This window comes from Balaenoptera acutorostrata, chromosome 12, assembly GCF_949987535.1.
Source record: "Balaenoptera acutorostrata chromosome 12, mBalAcu1.1, whole genome shotgun sequence".
Classification (NCBI taxonomy): domain Eukaryota; kingdom Metazoa; phylum Chordata; class Mammalia; order Artiodactyla; family Balaenopteridae; genus Balaenoptera; species Balaenoptera acutorostrata.
Window position 1 is genome coordinate 64,473,280 of NC_080075.1, and position 13,320 is coordinate 64,486,599.

The 13,320-nt window shown below is 41.8% G+C and overlaps 1 protein-coding gene across 4 annotated transcripts in view; it reads right to left on the reverse strand.

Moving 5' to 3' along the window:
• VIT (vitrin) overlaps positions 1-13,320 on the reverse strand; it is a 132,027-nt gene that overhangs the window by 81,938 nt on the left and 36,769 nt on the right. For all 4 annotated transcript variants that reach the window (XM_057558271.1, XM_007191414.3, XM_007191413.2 and 1 more), the window contains exon 3: positions 10,345-10,410. In XM_057558271.1, the coding sequence (XP_057414254.1) occupies positions 10,345-10,410 (66 nt within the window). The remainder of the gene's footprint in view (positions 1-10,344; positions 10,411-13,320) is intronic.

Genomic DNA, 13,320 nt, shown 5'->3' on the forward strand with positions numbered 1-13,320 from the left:
TCCTGAGTGGAGTTTTGTTGGTGGAAATGAGAGAACCCTGGGCTAAAGTCACAGAGATCCTGGGGGAGCCCAGAACTGCTTGAGTGGAAACTGCACAGAGACCTATTCCTCAGCCATCTGCTCTGCTTCCCCTCATATGATTCCTCAAGGTTACCTTGCCTTCTCATGGCCGTTGTGATTTTTCTCGACAGAGCTCACATTAGAGCATCTCAGAATTTGCCAAGGATTCCTTCCCAGAGGCCCTTGGCACCAGACACAGGGAAAAGAGAACTATTTGCAACCCGATGGTTAGAATGAAAGGATAACCTTTAGATGCTGCTCACTGAGGTCATGTGTCTGCTGTACTGATCTCAGAGTGTTCCTGGGCAAAACTGGTACTGTTTGAGCCACTATCTTCATGCAACATTGGAATCTTAGAGGCACAGCTGCAAATGTTTCTGCTCTAAGTTGGTTCTTCTGCCTGACCTAATAACAGAGTGATTATTGGGTGATGTCCTACACAATAAGCCAATGATGTAGAGGCCAAATCAAACTGTATAATCTGTTTCTTATTTTCCATTCATCTTTTCAGTGAATGGGGCTTTCAAGGCAAGCCACATTGCTTCGGGAAAACAAATTTCTTCATCAATCAGAGGCGGCCATTGTAAGCTTGCCTCTTGGCTGTTAATGCGAAGAATTATTATAACATAAAAGCACTTATGCATAAACAGTTTTGATATGAAACTTAATTTTGTTCTACTGTGATATTCAACTAGAGTAAAATTCTATTTTTAAGAAAACTATGCAAAAATGTTAATTTAATGAAATAAAATGATCATCAAATAAAATTTGAAGATGAATGCTTCCTTCTCCTGACACCAGTAACCAGATCATGTTAATTCTTCTTTGGTAGCAAATTCTTTTGCAAAGCATTCTTTTCAATTTTTATTTTTTTTCTTTTTAAAAAAATATTTATTTATTTATTTGGCTGCGTCGGGTCTTAGTTGCGGCGTGCGGGCTCTTCATTGCAGCGCGTGGGCTTAGTTGCCCCATGGTATGTGGGATCTTAGTTCCCCAACCAGGGATTGAACCCATGTCCCCTGCATTGGAAGGCAGATTCTTAACCACTGGACCACCAGGGAAGTCCCTCTTTTCCATTTTTCTTAAAAAGTCTTTGACTATGTTGAGTCTTTTTAAAAAATTTATTTTATTAAATTATAGTTGATTTACAGTGTTGTGTTAATTTCTGCTGTACAGCAAAGTGCTTCAGTTATACATATATATATTCTTTTTCATATTCTTTTCAATTATGGTCTATCACAGGATATTGAATATAGTTCCTTGTGCTATACAGTAGGACCTTGTTGTTTATCCATTCTATACATAATAGTTTGCATCTGCTAATCCCAAACTCCCAGTCCTTCCCTCCCCCACCCACCCCCCCCCCCCCTTGGCAACCACGAAACTGTTCTCTATGTCTGTGAGTCTGTTTCTGTTTCATTGATAAGTTCATTTGTGTCATAGTTTAGATTCCACGTATAAGTGATATCATATGGTATCTGTCTTTCTCTTTCTGACTTACTTCACTTAGTATGATAATCTCTAGGTCCCATGCTGCTGCAAATGGCATTATTTCACTCTTTTTATTTAATGGCTGAGTAGTATTCCATTTTATATTTATATACACACACACACACACACACACACACACACATACACATACCACATCTTCTTTAACCATTCATCTGTTGATGGACATTTAGATTGTTTCCATGTCTTGGCTATTGTAAATAGTGCTGCTATGAACACAGGGGTGCATTTATCTTTTTGAATTATAGTTTTGTCCAGCTATATGCCCAGGAGTGTGATTGCTAGATGACCACGTTGAATCTTTGGTCAAAAGCTATCAATATCTTTCTGCTGCCTTGAGGAAAAATTCCAAAATCTTTAAGGCCTTTCCACAGTCCCCTCCATGGAACTTCTGGGCTTGCCAATACTGCCCCTGGTACTTTTCAAATGCATGTTATCTTGCAAACTTGGCTTGTATCATTCCTTACACCTGGAACTCTTTTTCCTTTCAGTTGTTCAAATGCTACTACTTTTTCAAGGTCCCAGTTTGTTACATTTTCTTTCATCTACTAGACTATACACTCCATGGGGGCAGGAATTTTTGTGTGTTTTGTTTGTTGCTGATCAACAGAATGTCTGCTGCATGAATGAAGGGATAAATGGAACCCATCCATTAGCAAGTCCTGCTAGTTTTATTTCCAAATCTGCAATTTCTCTCTGCTTTTGCCTTGGTCCAGTTCACTGACATTTCCTGTCTGGACTATTAACACAATAGCCTCCTAGCTTGTCTTCTTCTTTCCATATTGCTCACCCTTTGCCTCAGCCCTTTCTCCATTGAACAGCCAATGTGATACTTTAAAAATGTAATCACATTTCATCATTCTCCTGCTTAAAACCCCTCATTGGTTTCCTGCTGCCCTAATGTCCAAGCTCCTTAATATGTTCCACAAGGCCCTAAAGGATCTAGTCCCTGTATTCCTCTCTATTTACTCTCCTACCATGGTTACTTGGATGATGAGAAGTTACCAGCCAGCAAAGGTCTAGGAGGACCTTCCAGGCAGAAAGAAGAACCAGGGCAAAAACCTTGATGTGGGAAAGGGCTTGGTGGTTTGAAGAACATGAAGGAGGCCAGTGTGCCTGGAGCACAGTGAGTGGGCTGGGGGAGGTCCATGATGAGGTCTGGGAGTCAGCAGGGGTCACATCACATGGGCACTGGGTGAATTAAGAGTCCCACTGTGACCAAGATGTCAACCGTTGTTTTTGCTAGAACTCTTTTCAGAACTGCACAATATTATTTTCAGAAGCAATTTCCTTTCTTTTTCTTTTTGGAAAATTCCATTTTTAAAAGTTGGGATACCATTCACATACCATAAATTGGTCCTTTTAAGCGTACAATCAGTGATTTATAGTATATTCACAAGTTTGTGCAACCGTCATTATCTAATTCCACATCTTCATCACTTCAGAAAGAATCCCAGTTAGTAATGTCAAAAGAGAGACAACAGGCCCAACATAGAGTCACTCGTGCAAAGCTCACGTCACCAAACCGAGACAATGCCTAACCTAACTGCAGTTTCATTCTTTCCCAGGAATGTAATCTTAACAAGTCCATCTGGAATTTCCTGGTCAGCACCAGTGAGGTAACCCACCTGACAGACTGCTGTCATCCTCCAAAGGAAGGTGACGTTGCCTGAAACAATCAACTCTGTTAGAATAGTTCCCTGGTTCCCCGACCAGGGATCGAACCCTCGCCCCCTGCAGTAGAAGCTCGGAGTCTTAACCACTGGACCACCAGGGAAGTCCCTAAAAGTAACCTACTTTTAATTTAGAAAGGATGTAATACACACTTTTTCACTTGACTCTTACAAAACCCTGAGAGGCATATTGTCCTCATTTTGTAGAGAGATAAGTTTATTTGTTCAAGCTCAGGTACCAGCAAAGAGGCAGAGCCAGGCCCTGAACTCATACCCTCTGGCTCCAGACACAGAGCTTTGCCAGCTCCACCTGGTTGCTTCTCCCATTACTGAAGAAAAGGAGTTAAATGGTTGCTTCCCTACTCTAATCCTACGAGGCTTTTCTGAACTTGAAGATCACTGACAACCACTAGTGGGTAAATATAGGATATGTCTTGTAAATAGGTTGTCTGGGTGTGTTTGTGTGTGTGTGCATTTGTGTGTGTGTCTGTATACATCTGTGCATGTATCCCAAACACCTGCAAGGCAACTCTTCTAGTACAATTTTCCTTGCATTCTTTGCCTGTTATTTCTGAGAACTGCCATGGCAGAGCTTATTCAACTGAAAATCTACAACACAGAGAGAGTCCACCTCCCTTCTCACCCACACACCAGAAGGAGGGCTAGAGAGTTAATCCACTTCTTTTTTCATGGTGTGAGAAACGGCACACACATCAATCTGTGTGGAGAACACACTGGTATTGGTACCAAGTGTCTAAGGAGCAAGCAAACATTGGGGGTTCCTTACAAGTTGCTATAGCTAACGACATGTGAGCCCAGTGGAGAAGCTGTGCGCTTGCTATACCCAAATCCTACAATCACAGAGCTGTATGTCTTCAACAGTGTCCAATGGACTCAATAACCAAGTCCCAGAACAATTACCTCTTCCTGCTGAGGCAGTACCTCTGGGAATTATCCACCCTTTCCAGGTTGACTGCAAAAATCTTTCCATGCCTTACATGGTATTAAGGTTAACTTATTGGAGAGAACTATGTGAATTAAAGGTTATACATTTCACCCCAAGTTAAGACTATTTCAACAGACTCCAATGTAATGGAAATATTTCAGAACATGGCTTCACTGCCTGTGGGGAATATCTTGCTGTTGTTTATCTTGCTGACTGTTGTCTTCATCATGTCGATTTCCTGCTCAGAACACTTTCAGTGGTTCCCACCCTCTAAAGAATGGCAAAAAACAAAGCTTCTCAGACTGGCATTGCCTAGTCTTAACCCACCTTCCAGCTGCATCTCCCACGACTCCCCAACGCTTAAACCCAGTCACGCCCCTCACTGTTTCCTGACCCAATCTTCTCCACGACATCTGGGCTTAGTGCACTTCGAAAGCCCTTCCACCTACCTCTGCAATTCCACTTATTTTTCATATCCTACCTTAAATGCTCCTTCAAGAAACTAGTATGAATCCTATTGTAGACCCCTTGTTATTCTTTTGTAGCATTTACCACATTTTGCTTTATTTTACAGTGTTTTGCTTCATTGTTGTAGTTCGTCCAACAAATACCTAATGAGCACTAATTATTTGGTCTAGTTGAGAAGACAGACGGTATAAAAAAGCTCTTATAATAATGTGCAGTAAGTAGACAGCAGAGGAAGTGTAGCATACACAGGAGCCATCTAAACTGGTTTTTTGTATGTTGGCAGTTGGTGTTGGGTCCAGGAAGGCTTTCCTTTGCATAATTTTATTTTACCTTATACAAGATCGGGTGCTCACTGAAGTCAGAGACTTTGCAGGATGGACAGGCAATAAATTGCTGGAGTTAATCATCACAGCTCTCACCTGTGTAACACTATCTCATCTGACCCCACTTTAGGCTAAGGCCATTGCTTCTGGAGCTCTTCTGGGGCTTGCTTACATGTAGAAAAGCTATTGAGGAGATTTTACAACTTAAAAGCTTTTCTCTCTCTAGCACAAACACTCTGCCAGACAGGGATCGTTCTAGAGTTGTTGGTAGACATAATTTATGGGGAAACATATGATGTGTTTATTACAGTATGGGCTAAAAGGTTCATGAGTTGAAGAGTAGACCTTTTTCAAATGTGGAATCTAACATAAATGAAGTTAATCCTTAAAATCTATAAGGTATCTTGACTGCCTTAGGAGAAGTGTTTTATGAACACACCTAAACCCTTCAACCATTATTTGTAGCCTTCAACAGTCAAGAAAAGTGCAACCACGTTTTGGTCATTTGTTAGAAACTGCTTGAGTAGGTTTAAGCTGACTAAATATACTAGTGAGGTACCTGTGGGTTAGATCGGATCTATGGCTCCAAAACATAGCAGGAAAATGAGAGCCTTGAAAAAGTCACCTCTGTAAAGAAACTTGGTAAAACTCTCATTCTGTACAGTATGGTAAACTTTACCCTGCACCATACAGCAGGTTAATTTACTAAGACATTAACTTATGCTTATTCTTATTGTATTTTTCCCCTTACTATTCTAAGAAGGTAGTCAGACTTTTGTGTTCTCCTATCTCTGGAGCTCAAGGTTGCAAGAGAGGGCAGGGGTTGCCTGGCAACTCTCCCTCAAGGTTCTGGGAATTAGTTGCTTGGAAGCCTCCTCGTTTGAGGGGATTGGGCTTGGTCAGCCCAAAGAGTGATGGAGAGAAAATGACCTTCCAAGACAGGGAAGGTGGGAGTGGGCAGGTAGGTCCCAGTAAGGGAAATGCCCCTGTTCTCTAGCATCTGCCTTGGATCAACATCACTTTGGAACAGTACCTGATGTGGTGCCCCTCTGGGTAGAACCTTCGGCATAGGGCTTCCCCACATTTGCCAAGATCCCACCATTCATGAAACAATGGAGCTACTCAACTTCTAGGAATAACATGTGCTTTGACACTGAGCAATGCAGGGGCTCTCTCTGAATGTTGTAAATTGCCTAAGGCTTCCAATGCCTGGAGCTGGGAGGGAGGAAGCCCTTGTAATGATGGAATTTTAATATCTCAGCCCTAGGCAATTGGCAGTCTGGAGTCAGACTTGATTTGATTTAGAAAATAAGATGCTGTGGTAAGCCAAGTGACAGAATAAAATTGTACACAATACGACTGTGTACGTGAGAACAAAATACTAGCTTGGAATGAATGGTCATGTATGGGTGGGAGGAGTAGATCCGTAAGAACTAGTCCCGTTTTTATTTTTATTTTCATCTTTGCTTTCCCTTTTGTAAAAGCCCCATGCGAAATTATTTTCAACATGTACTACCTTTTTTGGCCCAAAGGGCCTCCAGTGGAGCTAACCAAGGTCCATAAGGGCTCCTGGGGGCCATGGGTAGACCAAAGAAATAGAAAGAAGGAAAAGGAGATGAGAAGAAAAAGAAATGAGAAAGCAGAGGAAGTAGGGAGGAGAGAAAGTGACAATTACCTAAAGTAACAGTAACCGTATGCATAGACAGAATAGATGCACTAGTGTGGCATAAGGTCTCAGGCCAAGCCAAAGGATGAAGCTCATGCATTTACTCTTTTTTCTATTTTCCCACATTTCTTCTACTTTACTTCCTATTCAGTCAGCCCTTGATTATCTTAACACCTCATCTGCCTCTAGGCAATGGATACTTAATTCCTAAATGGCTAGCTTGCCACAAGGCACTGGAAAAGCATCTGGTGTTGAGCCTCACAGAGACCTCAGTTTCAAATCTGGTTCTGCCAACTCATGGTACCATGTCTGGTCACTAGATCCTCAAGAGCCGAAAGTAGTGCTACGTGTGTAGTAGGTGTCAGTAAACTGTCCTCTGGGCAAAACTCTCAAACGACCTCCTCCTTGTTATTTTACCTTCAGTCCTCTGGGTGGTGAAGACTTTTAGTCCTGAATAAACACTGGTGAAAACTGAGGGCTGGCTAGGAAAGAGGCAGAGGGCACTGAAGAGAACCCATGATTTCACATTCACATCTGTAAGCATCCCTGATCTTGGGTACGTCTAGTCCAGCGGTTCTCAAATTTTACCAGGCGTCGGAATCACCTGCAGAGTGCAAGGTCTCCAGAATTCTGATCCTTGGATCCACAAATATTGATACTCACCTCCAGAAGGAGTTTAGGGGTCTCCAGGTATACAAAAGACACTCAGGAGGTCCATGTATTTATTTTTCCAAGAGTTAAGAGAAGTTGTAATTGTTCTGTCTTCTACTTCACTGTATAAGTTTGTGTGAAATTCTGTCCAGACTTGGTAGATACTTTCATCCTACCTGTATATGAATGTCTATCTGTAATGCTTACTCACTAATATATTGTGTACTCTCTCTTCTCTCTTCATATGCTGGGACAAAGGGATTTTTGTTGGGTTTTGTTGGCGGGATTTTTGGTGGGTTTTGTTGTCAGGATTGTTTTACTTCCCTAACACAGCCCTAACCATCCTACTCTTCTCTGAAAACCACCCTCCCAGTCTAGGCTGATGCAGTTAGAGTTTCTCTCCCAGGAATTTGGGATCAGGGCTGAGAGACATGGTCTACATGAACCAGGGGGTTGGGGGGTGGATAGTGAGGCAGACATGCAGAGAGAAGCAGAGGCACCAATTCTTGAGATCTTTCCACCTGGGGTACAGTCCCAGTGAGTGCGAGCTGCCCTCCCCACCTTGGGTTCTGCGAGACACCTCATGTCATGTGAGCTACCTCATGTACTGCCAAAATCTCCTTTTCTGCTTAAGCAAATTGGCCTTGGATTTCTGCTAACTGCACCTAAATAATCAGCACTCAGATATTCCCCATTGCCCTCATTGATGAACTGCAGATTCCTAGACACAGTAACAAAGCTCTTCACGATCTGGTGCCTGCTTACCCCTCCATCTCTTATCTCAACACATGCGCCTCCCACTCTATACCTCAGTCATATGGAACTACTTTTTAGCTCTTTCTCTTCTTCAGGGCTTAGGCATGCTTTTTCTTTCTGCTTGTAACACTCTTTTCCCCTCATCTTTGCCTGGTCAATCCCTATTAGGCCTTCAGATATCAGTGTAGGTGTGTCACTTCCTCCAGGAAGCCCTCCCGGATACATAGCTTTTTTCTCCATATTCTTGGAGTACCTTTAGCTCCCGAGTCCTAGCACTTACATAAGACACCATAATTGCCTGGTGACTTGTCTTTCTTCCTCTCTAGATTTTGAGCTCTGTGAGGGCACAGTCTGAGTCTCAATCGCTGTTGTATCTGGGTGTCTAACCGTACCTGGTACTTGGCCAGCACCCAATAAATACTTGTCAAGTGAATGAACGGTGTGCCTCCCTTGCTATCAGTCACCTGCCCCAGTGGCAGATTGACAAGGTTGAACAGAAAAAATGAAAATTACTTTGGCCTCAAGGTATAGATTACCATTTGGAAATACTCCTGAGGTAAAGAATCAGGTAACACCATAGTTTGGGAATATCCTATTACTTTCATTTTATATTTTTCCCTCTTATTTAATGACCATGACAGAGTTTCTAATTAGAGAAAAGGCCTCATGCATACACTGATTCAAAAGTGCTGTATCACTAGGGAGATTTTGAGAATAAGGTTAGAATTTAGCATATCAGAAGTTGAATCCATTTGAGATCTCTCAAAGAGGTTTGCCCTTGGGTCGTTTAGCACAGACTTTCATAGTCACTGAAAACTGTTGTCATGGTAATCATGGAACCTTTTATGATTTTTGTAGACGAGTTAATGAAGATACTGGAAACAGCCCAAAGGAATTCATACTTGGGTGTGCATTGTCTCCATATTAACCCAATCACTGTTTTGAACACACATCTGCCCCTGGCCTGATTCTCTTGGCTCTCCTTCCTGACAGGAATAAATAAACAACTGATTCCTTTTTAGTATTTCAGACTAGGAGGCTGTGGATGGCTGCCCTTTTGGTCTCATTTCAACAGGAAGTCCTGCACAAAGGGCTTAAAGGAACAGAAGAAAAAAAATGCTGCGTGAAACAAATCTCTTCTTTTATTTCAAAATTTTAATGTTGCTGATTTAAGGCACATAAATCTAATGCCTGTACAGAAGTTTCTTTTGTAGACAGCACAGAGCACTGAATATACCTAAAGTCTTTTTCTTATGGTCCTTCATAAATATACCTTAATTCAAGCGTCCATCAAGTCTACAAATTTACATACAGATAGCTCAGTGTGCTCACAAGATTTGAGTGTGAGATTTTCCATTTATGTCCTGTCCTGCTAGTTCTTTCCCAATAGCCATTCTCTCTTCTTTCCTAATAATAGTACTCCTTACTTTTAGCTAGGCATGCAGATGCTTGAAATCAAGACATTTCCTATTCTCCCTGAATTCTGGTCAATGGTATTTAAGTAGAAGTGGTGTATTTGACTTCCTGGACTTGTCTTTAAAGGGAGTAAGTATGTGCCTTTCTTCATCCCTTCCTACTGACTGGAATGTGGACATGATGGATGGAGCTGGGGTAGCCATTCTGGACAATGAGTTGAGAGCCACGTTGAGAAAAGCAGAATGACAAGATAGAAGGAGTCTGTGTCCCTGAAGACTGTGAAGCTCCCATAAAAGCCCAGACTATGTTTACAGGAGAGAGAAAGAAACTTCAGTCTTATCTAAGCAACTGTTATTTTGGCTTTTCTGTCATCTAACCTTAACTATCACCCAAAAATGAAATTAATTATTCCTCTTTCCACTGATTGGGTGTGAAACTTTTCTGTGAGATTACCCATTGATTCCAGGGCACGCTGGAAGGTGGGCAGGTTTGCTGGACTTTTGCATTAGCCAGACTGAATTTTCTGGTATGGGGAATTGAGACAGAATGGCAGAAAAATACCTACTCCAGCTTAGGCATAGAGACATAGTGTCACCTGGTCTTTGTATGTGCATTTTGAATTTTTCTAATATAGTAGAACCACGTATCTACCCGAAAATAAGAACTCTTATTTCAAATGCTTTTTGGAATGAAGTAGATGACAAATAAGAATCATTACTAATTAGTCTGAGTGCAAAATATTGAGATAAGACACACACACAAAAAAACCCAAAACAGAAAGACCCCAAACTTTCCAAATTATCTGAAACAAGTGTAACAGTCCTCCACATGGGAGACACAAGTCTTGTACCAGCGAGGAACTGCAACTTTACTTACTGAATTTGGGCCTTTTAATCTTCTTTGTCATTTCTTTATTTGAGTGTATTCCGGTCACCAGCAAAACTACATGAAGAAAATGCAAAAAATCTAATCAATATTATTTCACCTAAATGCTTTCTCTCTTTTGACCTTTATGTTTGCTTCAAGCATATGTTAAAGTATTCTCGTTAGTAGAACTAATTTTCCCTTATTTTATGGTTGGGGAAATAAGATGTATACTTTGTGCTTTTCTTAGCCTCTGCTGCAAGGGCCTTTTAAAAATACCTCTTGGATATCTGTCCTGTGTTTTTGTTTCTGTTTTTTTTTAAATTATTTATTTATTTTTGTGTGCATTGGATCCTCATTGCTGCGCGGGCCTTCTCTAGTTGCGGCAAGCGGGGGCTACTCTTCGTGGCGGTGGGCAGGCTTCTCATTGCGGTGGCTTCTCTTGTTGCGGAGCACGGGCTCTAGGCGCGTGGGCTTCAGTAGTTGTGGCTCGCCGGCTCTAGAGCGCGGGCTCAGTAGTTGTGGCACACGGGCTTAGCTGCTCCGTGGCATATGGGATCTTCCCGGACCAGGGTTCGAACCCGTGTGCCCTATATCGGCAGGCGGATTCTTAACCACTGCGCCACCAACGAAGCCCCTGTCCTGTGTTTTGCTGTCTTTAAATTTCACCACACCAGCTCCACCATCTCCACTTTCCAAAGGCAGGAACGTGGGTCTGGCGAAGCCCACTGATTTGCTTGGTCCCAGGAATAAATTATAGAGGTAGGATGAACACCCAGGCCCTTCCTGTTCTCTCTGCTCCGTTCCACACTGAGTTTCCAAATGCCCAGAGAACCGCATACGCATGCGTGCGTGTGCACTTGAAGTGCGCGCATGTGCGTGCGGGAGAGACGGGGAGGGCCTGATGAACGGCGTCCGTACAAAGCCTCAGAGGAGGACTCTTTGGAAAGGAAGTCAAGGAGGAGAGGAACTGGGGAGACGAGAGAGACTCCTCACAAGGTATGGTGCGACCTGACTGTCCTTGGTGGTCCTTCCAGCCCCAATTGGTGCTGCGCCCCCCAGAGGCCAACTGCAGGTAGGTGAGCTTCCTTCTCAGAAACGAGCTGAACCTGGATACTGCTTTTCAGGAAGCAAAACAATAGGGGAAGAAAGGGGAACTCTTTATCCCTTTAAGTTTAAAGTCGCGTTGCTAGTGTGAGCCTTGTGTTTTTTGTTTTTTTTTGTAAAAAAATTATTTATTTATTTATTTTTGGCTGTGTTGAGTCTTCGTTTCTGTGCGAGGGCTTTCTCTAGTTGCGGCGACCGGGTGCCACTCTTCATCCCGGTGCGCGGGCCTCTCACTATCGTGGCCTCTCTTGTTGCGGAGCACAGGCTCCAGATGCGCAGGCTCAGTAGTTGTGGCTCACGGGCCTAGTTGCTCCGCGGCATGTGGGATCTTCCCAGACCAGGGCTCGAACCCGTGTCCCCCGCATTGGCGGGCAGATTCTCAACCACTGTGCCACCAGGGAAGCCCAAGCCTTGTGTTTTTAAAATATAACATTGGCCGAATTTTCTTATTACCAAAATAATACATGTTCCTTGTAGGACAGTAAAAAAAACACACAAAAACAATACTACAGAAAATAACGGATGAAAGCAAAAAGTATAATATTTTCAGGCTTTTTCTCTATATATGTATGTATTGTACTTTGAAACAAACATTTGATGATGCTTACACTGTTTACAATGTGTCATAAACTTATTTCTACTTAAGGATATATAGAAACATTTTTTCTTGTCATTTAATGTTCCTCTCATAATTTTAACTGCCTACAAAATATTGCAATTCATGGACATACCATAATTTAGCCAACTCCTGATTTAATATAAATAGCTTTATCTTTGCATGCATTCCTTATTATTGCCTTAAAATAAAATTCCAAATAGGGTTTCTTGTCTGAAAGATATGCCCACTTAAATTTTTGATGTATATTGTGAACATTTCTCATAGTAATTTTTTAATAATGTCTGAAAATGCTCACTTCTCTGTACCTAGACTAATTCTACCTATAAACAGAAAAGCATGTTTTTCCTTTCAAAAGGCTAGTCAGTCTCTATTCTTCTTCCTTCCTTTCCAGGCCTTCTTCTGCCTTACCCACCCAAAGATGATACTGCTCTAACTTACCTCCATTTTAGCTACTTTTTTGAGAAACCCACTTTCTGGATGGAGTTGGAATTCTGGAGGTGAACATGAGGCAGTAGAATAATTAAAATAGGTATTTTACTGCCTACTTTATGTGTTTTTTTTTTTTTTAACAGAACACAGATGCTTGATTAAAGCATAAATCAGGACTTAGGCATTCTTGAATTGGCAACTGTCTTTGAAGGGAAAAGTGGCAATGTCACCAAGTGTTTGTTAAGAAAATTTTTTATTTATCTTATGATTAGCTGAGCTGTGCCAATGATGTAGCTCCTGAATTATCCCGTTTTGACTATTAGCACTAGCTGAGGCCTGGACAGCCTGGATACCGTGTCCTGCAAGAACAGAGCCATGAAAGAGAACTGAGTGAAAACCAAACGTCTAGCCAAATAGAATGAAGGCAGACATTTTTTAGGTGTTATTTACTTCTGGGGTTTGCGTAGGGTGGTGAATGTCCTGGAGGTCTGATTTTTATAGTAGGCTCTGTGTCATTTAACTCTGTCTAAAGACCGCATCTTCATTTTATACACAAAAATAAATAACTAGAATATTTTTTAAAAAACAAGTACGAAATAAATATATAGAAAAAATTATGCGCGTAAAGCAGAGGGAGTAAGTGAAATAGTAGTAAATTTGGGTATCAGTTCTTGGTGGAAAACCAAATACTGTCTTTCTGGGGCTGTGTACCCATGGCACGTGGTTTATAAGTCTTGGTATCATTAGGACTATCAATATTTCAGTTAAGACCACCCCATCACTCGCATTTTCTCGCCCAAGACTCTCCAGGCTGAAAACATGCAGAGCTGGGT